Source organism: Mustela lutreola, chromosome 2 (genome assembly GCF_030435805.1).
Source record: "Mustela lutreola isolate mMusLut2 chromosome 2, mMusLut2.pri, whole genome shotgun sequence".
NCBI classification, from domain to species: Eukaryota; Metazoa; Chordata; class Mammalia; order Carnivora; family Mustelidae; genus Mustela; species Mustela lutreola.
The window spans coordinates 93836727-93852475 of record NC_081291.1 but is presented as its reverse complement, the minus strand read 5'-3'; the positions used below and the strand labels follow the sequence as shown (position 1 = coordinate 93852475).

The 15749-nt window shown below is 40.7% G+C and overlaps 1 protein-coding gene across 3 annotated transcripts in view; it reads right to left on the bottom strand.

The window, feature by feature from the left end:
• ACP3 (acid phosphatase 3) overlaps positions 1-15749 on the bottom strand; it is a 70560-nt gene that overhangs the window by 4416 nt on the left and 50395 nt on the right. Inside the window, exons 11-12 of one of the 3 annotated variants that reach the window (XR_009350893.1) lie at positions 13301-13464; positions 9165-9206 (exon numbers count right to left, since the gene is read on the bottom strand). Coding sequence is in view for 2 of the 3 variants with exons in the window: in XM_059162606.1 (XP_059018589.1) it covers positions 13346-13464 (119 nt within the window). In the remaining variant the exon portion in view is untranslated. Of the gene's footprint in view, positions 1-6460; positions 9207-9589; positions 13465-15749 lie in introns of those variants that run through there. The other 2 variants (XM_059162606.1, XM_059162605.1) reach the window with 2 other exon arrangements.

Here is a 15749-nt window from a genome sequence, read left to right as displayed (position 1 = left end):
CTTCATCATTTGACTGTGGGGATCACTAGACCCTGCTTGGAATCACCTAATTACTGAAGGGCTCCCGTTCACCAGCAGCTGTTCAATTTTGGAGACATTGCCATGTCTGCTTCATTGAGGTCATTGAAACCTGGGCACAGAGGAGGTAATTTATATCTATAATTATAAGAAAGAAGTTACCCTGTATGTAGCAAGAGATCAAAGAAAGAGAGATATCTACCACCTATATTCAGTATTAGTCTACTTGAAATTATTTTATCATTAACAAGATAACATCTTTAGAAACCACTCATTTGCTTGTTTTTGGTTCATTTGTTTGCAGTATCTACCTTTCCATTGAATTGTTAATAACTTAAGCCGGCCTCACTGTGGAATCTCTCTTCCTGTTTTAATGACTTTTATTTAAGCATTCTATTACAGTTGACCTTGTGCTAAAATCTTGCTTTGATTTTTCCAGAGAACATTAAGAATCCTCTCTCAGAAATAAATCCCCAGCCAAAGTAATATTTTTAATAAGATCTCAAGTTTTCTTATTCTTCCACCAAATGAAACTTTTCATCATTTTAATAATAGTTGTCATTTCAAAATGTGGTATAAGAAGATTGGGGGAAAAAAACCTTGCTTTCAAGATTATACAGAGAGCTAATGAAAAATGACATCTCATGGTTACTTCTTTTAACTTTATAAAACTCAAAATCATAGTGTTTTTAGCTGGGAATGATAGTCTTATCTTTTCATTCAATATTTTATTTAACAAACCCTTATATGGTGTTTACTATGTTCCGGGCACTCTTCCTGGCACTTTATAAATGTTAACCTGTTTATTCCTATAACAATCCTCTGAGACAGGTACTATAATTATTCCCATTTACAGATGAGGAAACCGAGGCATGGGAATGTTAAATAACTTTCCCAGGATCATATGGCTAGCAAGTGGCAGGCACAGATTTAGACCCATGAAATTTGGCTCTACTACCTTATTCTCTTTTGTTCCCCATGTTTGAAAATGGTGTTGAATAAAAATTTCCTTGAGTCACTTTACTGAAAATAGTAACTGTTTTCATTATTAATTTTTAAAATTATTTTTAGATTTTATTTATTTGACAGATAGAGATCACAAGCAGAGAGAGAGGAGGCAGAGAGAGAGGAGGAAGCAGGCTCCCTGCCGAGCAGAGAGAGAGAATCTTAAGCAGCTTCCACACTCCATGCAGAACCTGATGCCAGGCTCAATGTCAGAACCCTCCTGAGATCATGACCTCAGCCAAAATCAAGAGCTGGCTACCCAACCAACTGAGCCACCAAGGGAGCCCCAAGAATAGTAACTTCTAACACATAAGCACTTGACAAAAATTTGGCTTAAAAGACTTAGCTCGTCTTGTATAAAATTTTAAAATAATTTCATTATATGTAGATCAGACATAAATGTGAAAAGACACTGCCAAAAAAAGGGGGAAAAAGGAAAAAAAATACACTTCTAAAGATTGAAGGAGAGACACACATGTTTTCTTTCCCCCACCTATCTTATTCATTTCAAGTATGATTTACTTTGTACAACACATGTAAGGGGGATGGAAGATAGATAGGAAAAGGTGGTACTTACATGTAGTTTTAGAAGATATAGCAACAAAGAGTTATGTATTAAAGTTTGGCTTTAGGGGCATCTGGCTGACTCAGTTAAGCATCTGCCTTTGACTCAGGTCAGGTGGTCAGGGTCCTAGAATGCAGCCTCCGGTCAGGCTCCCTACTGGGCAGGGAGTCTGCTTCTACCCCTCACCCCTCATTCCTCCCCTCCTCCCTTCCGCCCTCCTGCTTGTGCTTGCTCTGAGATAAACAAATAAAATCTTTTTAAAAAATTAAAAATAAATAAATAAAAACAAAAAATAAATTTTCTTTGGTATGTTACTTACTTATCTTCGGTAAAGTTACTATTTGTCCTAGGTTTTTTCAGAGAAATTATTGTTTCAAACATTTGATTGCATTGTAAGTTTATTTTTCCCATGTTTAGGCCTGGAAAATATGATCACTGTAAGCATATTTCTATTTATTTGCTAACGAAATTTGTTATTTTGGGAACCACAAACTGTGAATGGCCGACCTTTTGAGGAGCCATCACTCTTTGTTCTCAAAACCCACAATTTTCATAGGGCTTACTTCTTTAATTTCCTCCTTTCTTCAGATGAGACCTACTAAAACTACATTTCAAATGTGTGCCTGTTTCCAACTTCTTTTTTTGAAAATACATTTTCAGGGGCGCCTGGGTGGCTCAGTGGGTTGAGCCACTGCCTTCAGCTCGGGTCATGATCTCGGGGTCCTGGGATGGAGTCCCACGTCGGGCTCTCTGCTCAGCAGGGGGCCTGCTTCCCTTCCTCTCTCTCTGCCTGCCTCTCTGCCTACTTGTGATCTCTCTGTGTCAAATGAATAAATAAAATCTTAAAAAAAAAAAAAAAGAAAATACATTTTCAATGTCGACTTAATTAAGGCAGTTTGAGATCTCTGAGTTCCTTACAGACTCTTGACTAAGTTGACAAACCTGAAGTAAGTAGCAGGTGAGTGTTCGGCTCAGCCTGAGGGCTTCTGCCTAGTTTAGAGCAGGGTTTCTCCAAACAGGTCCGGAACTGCCTATGGCAGAGTCAGGTGTGGTGCTTGCTAACAAGGCAGATTTCTAGGCTTACTAAATCGAAATTTGGGGGATTGAGGACTGGGAATCTGAATCTTTAACAAGCATCCTTGTAGAATCTGTTTTTAAAAAAGATTTTTAAAAAGATTTTTTATTTATTCATTTGAGAGAGAGTGAGTGTGGGGGCTCGACCATGAACAGGTGGGAGGGGCAGAGGGAGAAGGAGGAGCAGACTCCCCACTGAGCAGGGACACCCAATGTGGGGCTCGTTCTGGGATTCTGAGATCATGACCTTGAGTGAGGGAGAGACGGGGCTATGTAGGGAGAGATAGATAGGGGGCTTTGTGATGAGGCTCGCAGAAATCCCCAGAATGTGAAGGTGTGGGGAAACCAGAGATAAGGGCACAAATAGGAGCACCCTGCTCTAAGTGTGTGGGGGTGGGTGTCTTTATGATAATTACTTGTGACCAACAAAGAATAACCAATGCTAAAAAGGAAGTAAGCCATTGAAGGTTATCAATAGAGATGTTAAAAGGATTTAAGCTCCCTGGTTAGCTTTCTATAAAAGACCAACCCTAAAGGTTTTCATTGGCAACCCTGTTAGAACCCTTCTCACTCTTGAGAGCTGTTTGTGTATCTTCACTTAAGAAAAAGAAGAGCCATCTGTACCCCAGTGTTCATAGCAGCAATGGCCACAGTCGCCAAACTGTGGAAAGAACCAAAATGTCCTTCAAGGGACAAATGGATAAAGAAGATATGGTCCATATATACAATGGAGTATTATGAGTACCCAACTTTTGTATCAACATGGATGGGACTGGAGGAGATTATGCTGAGTGAAATAAGTCAATCATATGGCTTCATTTACTTGTGGAGCATACGGAATAACATGGAGGACACTGGGAGAGAAGTGAGTTGGGGGAAATTGGAGGGGGAGACAGACAATGAGAGACTGTGGACTCTGAGAAACAAACTGAGGGTTTTGATGGGGGGCGGGGGTTGGGTGAGCCTGGTGGTGGGTATTAAGGAGGGCACATATTGCATGGATCACTGGGTGTGGTGCATAAACAATGAATTTTGGAACACTGAAAAATAAAATAAAATTCAAAAGAAAGAAAGGAAAGAAAGAAACTGCTATAGTTTTACTCACTCTGTTGTCCACGGGGTTCATTCTTTGACTCCCTGAGACAAAAACCTAGCTCTCCAGCTTCAGCCCAAGACAAAGGCAGCCATTTAATCAACTGAGCCACCCAGGTGCCTCACATCCTTGTGGATTCTTAGGCACAAACCGCTGGTTTTGTTATGCTTCGGCAATGTCTCTAATTAATTAATTTCAGGTGGGGCTGCATGGAACTCCTCCAGCTTGAAACTGACCCAAAGGTGATGAGGCACCAACAGTACTACTGGTTGGGTAAATCAAGTATTTATAGAGAATGTGGTTTGAATCAAACCAATGTATATTCTTGAACAAGGGGCCGAAAGAAATCTTAAGAATACAGGCGTATCTCACTTTTTTGTGCGTCGCAGATAACTGTTTTTTTTAAAAATTGAAAGTCTGTGGCAACCCTGCATTAAACAAACCTATTGGTGCCATCTTTCTAACATCATTTGCTTACTTTGTGTCTCTGTCACATTTTGGTAGTTCTTGCGGTATTTTGAACTTTATTATATTTGTTATGGTGATCTGTGATCAGTGGTTATGACTTGCTGAAAGCTCAGATGATGGTTAGCATTTTTAGCAATCAAGTATTCTTTAAGGTATGTACTTTTTTTTTTTTTTTTTTTTTTTAAAGAGCTAATGCTGATGTGGTTTTGGAATACTGGTGAGGTTCAGTGGGGTGAGGTCCGGAGCTGACAACCAAGAAAGAATTCTTGAGACGTCTTTGGTGCAAAATGGTGGTTTATTAAAGCACAGGGGCGGGGGCACCTGGGTGGCTTAGTTGGTTAAGCGACTGCCTTCGGCTCAGGTCATGATTCCTGGGTCCTGGAATCGAGTTCCACATCTGGCTCCTAGCCTGCTTCTCCCTCTCCCTCTATGTGCTACTCTGCCTGCTTATGTCTGTCAAATAAATAAAAATTCTTAAAAAAAAAAAAAAAGAAAGAAAAGCACAGGGACAGGACTAGTGGGCAGAAAGAGCAGCTACACGGAGCGGGTCGGGTGGATGGAGTGGGCTTCAGGAGTGGTAACTGTATACTTGGGAATCAGAGAAGTAATGAAACGGAAGTTTTGGAAAGAATTTTCATATCTAAAGAGGACCTAAGAGATAATGGAGGCCTTTCCATTGTCAAGTTAAGGTTATTTACCTCCCTAGTAAGGCATTAACATTAAGATAGTTAGGAGATTCCTAGAAAAATGTCACATTTGTGCCAAGCAGGGGTGAGGTCTGCGGGGAGGTTGCAGGGCGTCAGTTTATGCTTTGCCCTCAGGTAGCCTTCTGTTCCCTCATCAGTGCTATTGCACTGCATTTAATAGGCTACAGTATAGTGTAAATATACCCCCTCCCTTAATTTAGAGAGAGAGAGAGGGAAAGAAAGAGAATGAGCACGTGAGCAGGGAGGGGCAGAGGGAGAGAGAGCATTTTATTTTATTTAAAGATTTTATTTATTTATTTGACAGAGAGAAATTACAAGTAAGCAGAGAGGCAGGCAGAGAGAGGAGGAAGCAGGCTCCCTGCTGAGCAGAGAGCCTGATGCGGGACTCGATCCCAGGACCCTGAGATCATGACCTGAGCCGAAGGCAGCGGCTTAACCCACTGAGCCACCCAGGCGCCCGAGAGAGAGCATTTTAAGTAGGCTCCCTGCCCAATGGTCTGAGCCCCACGAGGGGCTCGATCTCACAACCCAGAGATCATGACCTAAGCTGAAATCAATAGTCAGATGCTCAACCAATTGAGCCACCCAGGGTTCCCAAATATCACTTTTATATATACCGGGAAACCAAAAATTTCAGTTGTCTCCTTTTAAAGCAATATTTGCTTTATTATAGTAGCCGGGACTGAACCCCAGTATTTCTTTCTTTCCTTCCTTTTTTTTTTTTTTTTTTTAAAGATTTTTATTTGACGGACAGAGATCACAAGTAGGCAGAGAGGTGGGCAGAGCGAGAGAGGAGGAAGCAAGCTCCCTGCTTGAGCAGAGAGCCTGATGCGGGGCTTGATCCCAGGACTCTGAGATCACGACCTGAGCCGAAGGCAGAGGCTTTAACCCACTGAGCCACCCAGGCGTCCCTGAACCCCAGTATTTCTGAGGTATGCCTACATATGAATATGTGCTGGTTAAGACTTGGAATTAGGCAGATGCCTTGGATCCCCAACAGCCCTCTCCCATGAGACTTGGCTTCTCCAGACACTTGTCTTCTCCCAGGTCTGGCCCTTGGTACTGCGCACACGTCTTCAGCCTGCCTTGGGAACCCTTGAGCCCTCCGGGCCTGTGGACTCCAGCCAGTTCGGAATCATCTGCATGGCCTCTAGGGTGGAGGGAGCACACCATCCAAAATTCTTTTCTGAGGAGGCAATTTAGATGGCCCCGTCAGTCCCCGTCTGGACTGGCTGTCTGATAGGGTCTGTACCAATAATTGAGGCTCCCGGGTGTCCCTTAGTGAAGGATTCCCCGGCTGCCCTCCAGGCCCTATTCTGGCAAGGCTGTCCAGATTCCTCCGACTTTAACTTCAGGGAGAATATGGGTACTTGTGTAGGTTAAGATTAGAATTAGGAGGATGCCAGGGGTGCCTGGGTGGCTCAGTGGGTTAAAGCCTCTGCCTTCGGCTCAGGTCATGATCTCAGGGTCCTGGGATCGAGCCCCACATCGGGCTCTCTGCTCGGCAGGGAGCCTGCTTCCCACTCTCTCTCTGCCTGCCTCTGCCTACTTGTGATCTTGCTCTCTATGTCAAATAAATAAAATCTTAAAAAATCTTAAAAAAAAAAAAAAGAATTAGGGGGATGCCAGATACCTGAAACAGCAGTCTCTTTTGACCCAGCCTCCTTCTCCACCTGCCCTGTTCGGGTTCCCTGGCCACCCTGAACTGCGTACGTGTGCAGGTGCAAACCACACCTTGTGGGCCAGCCTCAGCCTGTGGGAGCACTCCAGGTGTGGGAGCTCCAGAATGAGCCTACAGGGAGGAGGGGGGGTCACTCCCCCAAAGCTTTCTGAGTCTGCAGCTTTCAGCAGGCAACAGTCAACCCCAATTTGAACTAGGGGCTTGATGCGGTATTGGTTTCTCCAGCGAGCGTCTCTTATTGGAGAACATCTGGTGCACCCCGACCTAGGCAAGGCAGTCCGGATTCTACAGGGAGAATAGACGCATTTGCTTCAGCTATGGCTTGGGTTAGGCCGATGCACATACTCCCTGTAGCTGCCCGGTTCTAAGACCCTGGCTCCACGGGAACCTATCTGGTCAGCTGCCTCTGGGCCTGCAGTTTCAGTCTGTCATGAACCACCTGTATAACCCCCAGCAGGTGGAGGGAACCCACCTCCCAAAACTCCTTCTGAGGCAGCAGCTTTAAGCTGGTGGCATCAGACCCTGTTTGGAGTGGTTGCCTATGGAGTCCTGGGTTCACCAGTCACGAAGGCTCCCAGGTTTCTCATATTGGAGACACCCTGGCAGCCAAGCAGGCCCCTTCTTGCCAAGACAGTCCAGACGTCTATAGCTACCTTCTCCCCGAAGGTAGCTATAGTGTTGTGCAAAATTAGCCAGAAGGACAAGGAGGCCACGTGGTTTAAAACCAGACTCGGTACTGAAGGGCAAAATTGGGTGGCGGCACTACAAAGGAAGAGCCAAGTCCTTGAGGCACTACGAAGGAAAAATAGTATAAGCTAGTAAAAACAGAAAAACCCAGTTAAAGAAATTAATGTTATCTGTGAGCCTTATGAAGGCAGGGTCTATAAATAATTCAGTACTGTATTCCTTGCATCAAACAATGGCACAATGGTATTTAACCTTTCCTTGAGCTAAGATTTTCTTTGAAAAATATGAGAGAGGGATGCCTGGGTGGCCCAGTCAGTTAAGCATCTGCCTTTGGCTCAGGTCATCCAAGATGGAGTCTGACCTCAGGCTTCTTGCTCAGTAGGGAGCCTGCTTCTCCCTCTGTCTGCTGGTCCCCCTGCTTGTGTTCTCTCTGACAAATAAATAAAATCTTAAAAAAAAAAGAGAAAAATATGAGAGAAACTATGGGCCCTACTTCATTCTAAGAGCAGGCACTTGGCAAATGTTAGTGAGATTAACTTAGCAAATGTTAGTGAGATTAAATTAAATTGTGTACATAGCATTATATCTTTTTTCTTTTTCCTTCACTGAATAGCATAACTTTTTAAACTTTGACGAATGCAATTATAGACCCCTTTGCTAGAAAAACAAACTTAGGGTTTCCTGTTTAGGGAAAAAAAGACCCATTGCACTTAACTTCCCTTCCTCCCAATGTTTTCCTGCAGTAAAATAAAAGATGTTAAAAATAAGAATGAAATCATAACAGTGCTACAGAGAGGGACGGTGGCAGAGCAGATGTTTGGAGAAATTCTTCTAAGATAAACAGGTAAGATTGAACTGATGAAGAAGTCAAAATGGGGAAATTGTAGTCAGACCCACAAGAGATGAACATGGTTCTTTCGGAAAGAGCCAAAGAGAAGGTTAGAGCTTCTCTCATCACACAGTAAGTAATATACCAAGCTAACAAGAATTTTAATGAAGTTATTCAAGAACATATTGTTGGGAAAAGAGATATACATGACTAAAAGGGAAATCAAGATTAGCCATCCCTACGAATCCACAGAATTCTTCATTTGTGGATTATGATTCATGAATATTTGAGAAAAACCCAGAGCATGGAAGAGAAAGACCAAGATTAATAAATTCAAACAACTGAGCCCAGAGAAACAGAGGTAATTTAGGGAACAGAGGAGAACTTGAAAAAAATTCCAAGTAGAATTTTTTTTTTTTAAAGCTTTTATTTATTTATTTGAAAGAGAGCGAGCTAGTGTGTGTGTGTGATTGGGGCAGGGGCAGGGTGGACAGAGGGAGAGGGAGAAGCAGGCTTCTTGCTAAGGAGGGACCCGGACTTGGGGCTCAGTCTCTCAGGAGATCATGATCTGAGCCAAAGGCAGGTGCCCAACCAACTAAACCCCCCAAGCACCCCTCAAGTAGGATTCTTAAAGATTCAAGAATAGATTGCATTCATAAAATAAGAAGTGGCTATCATGAAAAAGGAACAATCAATGAATAGGAAAGTATTCTTAGAAATAAAAAAAGAATGGATTTGCTGGAGACTAAATTAGTGTTCTGGAAAATAAAATCTCCTAGAATGTAGAGAAATAAAATAAAAAGCTGGAAAATATGTGAGAAAAGTTGAAGCATGGAGGATAAATCCAGGAAATACAAGTTCAAGGATATAATTTTCTGGAGTCAAAGACAAGTGTAAGCCAGATATAATTAAATAGGAAACAGGTACACTGCCTACATGCATTCTAGAGAAATTTCAGAATTCCATGGATAAAAAGAATACTTAAAAAGTTTCAGAAAAAGAAAAGAAAAGAAAGGAAACAGCACCAGATTACTTACATTGGATAAGAACGATACCAATCAGACTTCTCATCAGCAGTCCTGTATGTTAGAAAACAACAGAATACTGCATTCACATTCTGGGGTAAACTGATTTTCAACCTGAAAATGTAAACATTGCTGACTGATAGGTAAGTGAAAGGGCAAATACACACATATTTGGACATGTCAGAATCAGAAAGCTTAGTGCTCAAGTAGCCTTTAAAAAATTACTTCAAGAAAATGAAAAAAAAACAGTACAAGAAAGAGGACATCTTGCATTATAAGAGCAATGAAAGATGCGAAATTTCAGAAAAATCTAAGTGTAAGTTAGTTCATAAAATTCATGCTAGTCACTAGAAGAACTAAAACCAAATATTGTTGACAAGCTTGCCTCTGATGAGTGGAAGTGGGTAGAAAGAACTTTTACCTTGTATTTTAGACCCTTCTGTATTATCTGAATTTATTTTTGTTTTAAACAGTTACTTGTAACAACAAATTTAATAAAAAATTTAAGAGGCACCCCTCCCCCAATCTAGCAATACTTATAGTCCAAGTGGGTTGTCAGATTCCTTCTTTAGAAATTTTGTAGGAAGAGGAATAGTTCATTTAGCATAGGATGGTTTTGGAAAAAGTCTAAGGTACTGTTGTTAAGACAGGTTTGCAAGTAAAACATTTCAGAAAAATCCTTGATCAATTCAGCACACATAAAAAACAGGAAGATGTAGACGTATACGAAAGATGACTTTCACTTCTTCACAATCACCTGAAAGTGAATCTTGCAAATTAAAACAAAACAACCCAAAACATTCTTTCTCCTTCAAAACTGTTCATCATCTTGTCTAAAGTATAATTGTTCAATTATACCAGCCACATACGGCTGTTGAAACTTGACATGTACCTAGTTCAAACTGAGATATGCTTTAAGGGTAAAATACACATCAGACTTCAAATACTTACTCCAAAAAAAAAACCCCTGAAAAATATCTCATTAATAATTTTTAAAACATTAATGACATGTTAAAGTGATTTTTTGCGAAACACTGGGTTAAATTTTATTAGAATAAATTTTATATTGACTTTTACCTTTTTATAATGTAGCTATTAGAAAATTTTAAATCCCATATGGGGTCCTTATTTGTGGCTTGTATTATGTTTCTGTTAGACAGCCCTGGTCTAAAGCACCAAAATGTAGCACATGTTCATTACTACTCAATGGGGTTTGTATAAAGAGAGTTCTGAAGGAGAAAACTCATTTTGGCTTTCACTTGCCAAGAAACTCCCCTGGCAATGAAGAAAGGATCAATGCTAGTAATATTAGAACAAGATGGCTCGAGAACAGGAAGCTGGGAGAATGGGAACACGACTGAATTCAGGGAGAAGCAATGCCAGTCCTGATATAAAAAATTCTGTTGGTTGAATGACTTCCAATAAAATGTTTGCCTCTAAGTGTTGTACTCTTCTAATACCATAAATTATTCTTTTTATATAATCATATTCTCTTAATACTTCTTTACATAATGCCATTCTAGCTAGGAATTCTCTGTGTACATCTTACTTAGAATTTTATTTTTTTAGGACATTTCCCTAAAGTGATGTGGTAATGATTACATTACTCTAATCCTGTTCCAAGACCTCTATACCAATTCAAATTTTCCATTCAAAGTGGGCAACACATTTCAGAGCGGAAGTTATCTCAATCCTAGCAGTTATCTTTCAAACAATATTTATCCTTATGTCTACTGAGCTTCTCTGATCCATCTGAAAAGGTTACTTTTATCGATAGAGGGAATTTGAATATTTTTCTGTTGAAGACAGATAATTAGCTTATTTCCTGAGGAATGGTACAGTGGATTTGTGTTGCCAGCTTTGTCACTATAGATCATTTGTCATTTGTGTTTTTTACTCTGCCATTAACTATGAAAAACAATGACAGTGTTTATCAACAGAGCAGCTCTGTGGAAGGTAAAAGAAATAACCAAGCCAGGCGTGAAAGCTTTCTTTACAATAATCAAGAGATGGTAAAAGAAGAGAAATGAGGGATATTAAAAAAGAATCCAGAAACAATAGAAAGTAGGGGTCCTTTTAGCTACTGACAGTATTAAAAGATGATATTAGGGAAAGGTGGTGAAAACTTTTATATTCCATCAACCCTATATAAAGCTGTTGTTGCGGCCAAACACCTTGGCAGTCAGATTAAGGATGGACAATTTAGCATTTAAGCCAGTTTTTAGCAAATAGGTCCTCTATCAATGTTTGTTAAATAAGTGAAAAAATCCATGACTTACGGTTCTATTTTCTACTTCTATTTTCAAATCTCATTACGTATTAGCATAAGATGTTATGGTCTCATTACTAAATGGCTGGCTACTTTACAGAGACGGTAATTTGTCCTTTGTTCTTGCAGCTATAGATGTTTTTCCCCTTCCCAGGTTGAGGATGAAGCCGGATCTTGCATTTCTTTGCCTACATGCCTTTTGTGTTGCAGGAGGAAGCAGCAGTTGCCAGGCAAGAGAATATAACTCCCTCCTTCTCAGGCTTTTTTTCCCCCCCTAAGAGTCTTGGCTCAGTAGGAATTATGTAGAAAGTGATAGAGGTAAGCGCTTGAAGTTTACAGGAGAAAGCTGTGGAATCCAAGGGGAGGGGAAGATTCCTAGACTAAGAGATGGGGCAGGATTCTAGGAGAGTTTCTGGTTTATAGGTATCATCCCAGGAAGGGGACTGGACAATGCCAGGATGGCAAAGTCCAAGTGTATGGCCTTGGAGGCCATGCACAGATGTCCTCTGCCTACCTTCAGGAGACCATGTGGGAATGGACAGTGTGTTTACTGGATACCAGTGTGGACAGTAGCCTAGAGGATTCTTATCCAACTCTTCCCACCAATTATATTCTGGGACCTTTAGTAATACCTGAGAAGGTGAAGAATCCTACCAATGAATGACACTGAATTTCCCACCAACTGGATGGTAAAAGTGTCAGCATGGGATAAGATTGTTTAGAATCCATTTCAGGCTAAATGCAATGGTATCAATCATGAAAGTGCTTGCTTGGACAATGACGAATCCCCAGCATGAAATGAAAAATAAATTGTTCACAGAACATGAGAACTAGATGTTACTTCTATGTTCATTCATCTAGTCTAGACTCTTCATTTTTTTAGATTATGAAGCCAAGTTTTAAGACTTAAAAGAACTTGTTCCAAGTTATTGGCCTGAAGCCAGTACGGAGATGTGCCAGGGTGTCATCAACCTTCAGCTCACTTTTCTTTCTGCCATGCCACTTGAGAAATTCAGATCTATTTGTGATGATTAAATACATTAGTATTTCATCATGGCCATGAAGAGTTCTCATTAAAGTAAATCTCTTACTTTGAGATGAAACAAAGAAATTGGAACTATAAAAATATGGAGGTCTGATGACAGTAGAGGTAAAAACAAACAAACAAACAACAAAAAAACCATGGCTGCCTGGATTTTCTAGCTTTTTTCACATTATAGAAGTTGTGGGGGAGATGACCTGAGCTACCATTACAGTAGTTGATATTACAGGTTCTGAAAATGAAATCCCTCTCCCGAAGGCAGTTTCAATACAGCTACGTGTATGTTATGTGTGTTAGCACATATACACACACAGAAATCTGTTAGCTACTAAACACTGGGCGGGGTTTCTTTTCAGGGGTGTGTACATATTTGTATTAAATCTACTTAACAACTAAAGAAATGATTCATTTATACCTTCTAATTGGGTCTTACTTCTTAAGAATCATCCTACATGATACTACTTCTAGTTTAATTGTCCTCATTATCCAGTCTTCTTTAATCTACGTCTTTGTCACACATTGCAACCTTTTGCTCTTTACAGGCAAAAGGCTGATTGGAGTTCGATTTTTCTTTCTTTCTGGACATCCATGCTAGATCTAGAGGACTACCATCCTTTGCAGAAGACCTCCTAGCTGAATAAGAAGCCCATACTGCTATGAGGAGGGCAACCATCAGGAGACCTAACCAAGTAACTTGTGGGTTCATTCTCTAGTCCTTGGGTCTCTTGGAGTTTGGACCCTGCTCTAGACAGGTTCGAAGGGAAGGGTGTGGACAGGATGATGGCCACATTGTGAAAGCCTGTCCTTTGAATGAGGCATCACTGAGAGATCATGCACCCCAGGAGTTTGGTCTGGTGGGTCCGTCCTTATCCAGCCATCTGCTCAGATGTTCCGATAGGGGTCTCTGTGCCAGCAGGGCCCATAGCGGAGGAGGGTAAACAGCAGCACCACCAGGACACCAGACACCAGGCAAAAGGCAACAGCAAGGACGACCCTTAGAACTGTGGAAAAATTGGAAAAGCAATAATGTAACATTAATGGATTGGGAAAATATAAAGATTGTAAAATTAATAGATGAGAAAAATAGGAAGATCATACATCAGTGCCTTAATGGTAAACCTCAGTGACATTTCTGAGGCAACCTTGAAATCAGCATACTGTGTTGATAAGAACACTAGACTGGGAGTCAGGAGATGACCTAGGGTCCAGTTCTGGTATGACCTTTGACCTCTGGGCCTAAGCTCCACTATAAAGGGAGGGTAATTGAAGTATTTTGTTCTTTCTTTCTTTCTTTCTTTCTTTCTTCTTTTCCTTCTTTCTTTCTCTTTTTTTTTTTTTTTTGTTTTTTTAAGATTTATTTATGTAGGGTGCCTGGGTGGCTCAGTCAGTTAAGTGTCTGCCTTCAGCTCAGGTCATGATCCCAGCATCCCAGGATCAAGTCTTGCATAGGGCTCCCTGCTCCCCAGGGAGTCTGCTTTTCCCTCTTCCTCTTCCCCTCCACTTATGCTCTCTCTTTCTATCAGATAAATGAATGAAACTTAAAAAAAATGCATTAAGTAAATAAAAGATTTATTTATTTCTTTGATAGAGGGAGACAGGCAAAGAGACCACAAGAGGGGTAGGGTGGGATGGGGGATGGAAGGGCGACCTGTTACGGGACGGGATCCTAGGACCCTGACACCAGGATCTGAGCAGTCAGATGCTTATCTGATTGACCCACCCCAGCTGCCTTCCCTCTCCTTTTTTTTTTTTTTTTTTGACTGAAGTATTTCTAAGGTCTTTTCCCAGCATTAACTTTACACATTATAATATAGTTAAAATGATCAATTGCTAATAGTTTCAGGGTCAAAGGAAGTGCTATCATTAATTGGGTCTAAAAGAAATGGAATAACATCTTTTAGTTTCTAAATATGATTTTCAGTAAGTATCTTTCAGAGAGGAAACCTTGAGCACATGTTAACAATGACAAGCATTTTTAGGATAACTGTGTACTATTGCTAATCTGTACCTTTATTTATACATATCCCTTTGGTAGCTGACTAGTTGTGGGGAAATACACAGGGTCATTTTTTTATGAGATGCTATTCATTATTTCATCTGGAAAGTTACCCTCTACACACACACACACACACACACACACACACACTAGTCCATGATACTGTATAAAAAATAAATATCAATTTGTACCATCTCTAAAGGTATGTTGGATCCTGACTGTAAAAATAAAGGATTGCTTGTTGGCTTAGGCAGTGGGAGAGCAAACATCTTTCTGACTGTGGCAGCTCTGTCTACGGAAGCCCAAGTGCTCCACTGAACACAGCTGAAAATCACTTATTTAACCTAACCTTATCATTGCAGAGATGAAGGAAAAAAAAGAAGAGGGATTAGGTAATTTGGCTAAGGATAGCAGATAATTGTATTTGGGTTAGAAATGTGGGTTTATCAGTCTCATGATTTTAAAAACTATCTATTCATTAATGACTCCCATATTTAAATCTGCCCCAAATATATTCATAGGCTCATATATTTAACTGCGTATTTGACATAGTCCCTTGGACATCTAATAGGCTTTTCAATCTCAACAAGTCCAAAACTAAGCTCTCAATTCCCTGTGCCCTCCCCTGCCTCAAACTCTGTTCTTCCTGTCACACTTCCCATTTCAGTTGATGGAAACTTCCTTCTAGTGTCCCAGCCCCAAAGTCTTGGAAACTTCCTCTTTTTCTCTCACATTTTGTAATCAATCTTTCAGGAAATCCTGTTGGTTCTACCAAAAATGATATCCAGAAACCAATGATTTCTCCCCTTCTCTGCCACCACCCTGTTTTGAACCACAATCAACTTTTGCCAGAATCACTACAACATCCTCCTGACTTGTTCCCTATTTTCTTCCTTTCTCCCCTACAGTCTATTTCCAGCACAACAGCTGAATGACTTAAAGTCAAATCATGACACTCTTCTACTTAAAACAAAGTTTGCAATTAATGTTTATCTCACTCAGAATGAAAGCCAAAGTCGTAATGGCAACAGTGTATAAGGCTCTGTAACACTTGGCTTGATTAACCTCTTGGCGTTCCTCTCCTTCTACTCTCCTCTCACTTACTCTCTTTTGGCCACACAGGCCTTCCTGTTGTTCTTAGACATCCCAGAAACACCCCCATCTACTGCCTTTGCTATAGTTGTTACCCTCACCTAGACGCTCTTCTCATGAATCTCTGCATTAAGTAACTCCATCACCTTCTTTGCTCAAATCTCATATAAATATATTTTTCAGATGTATGTATTTATT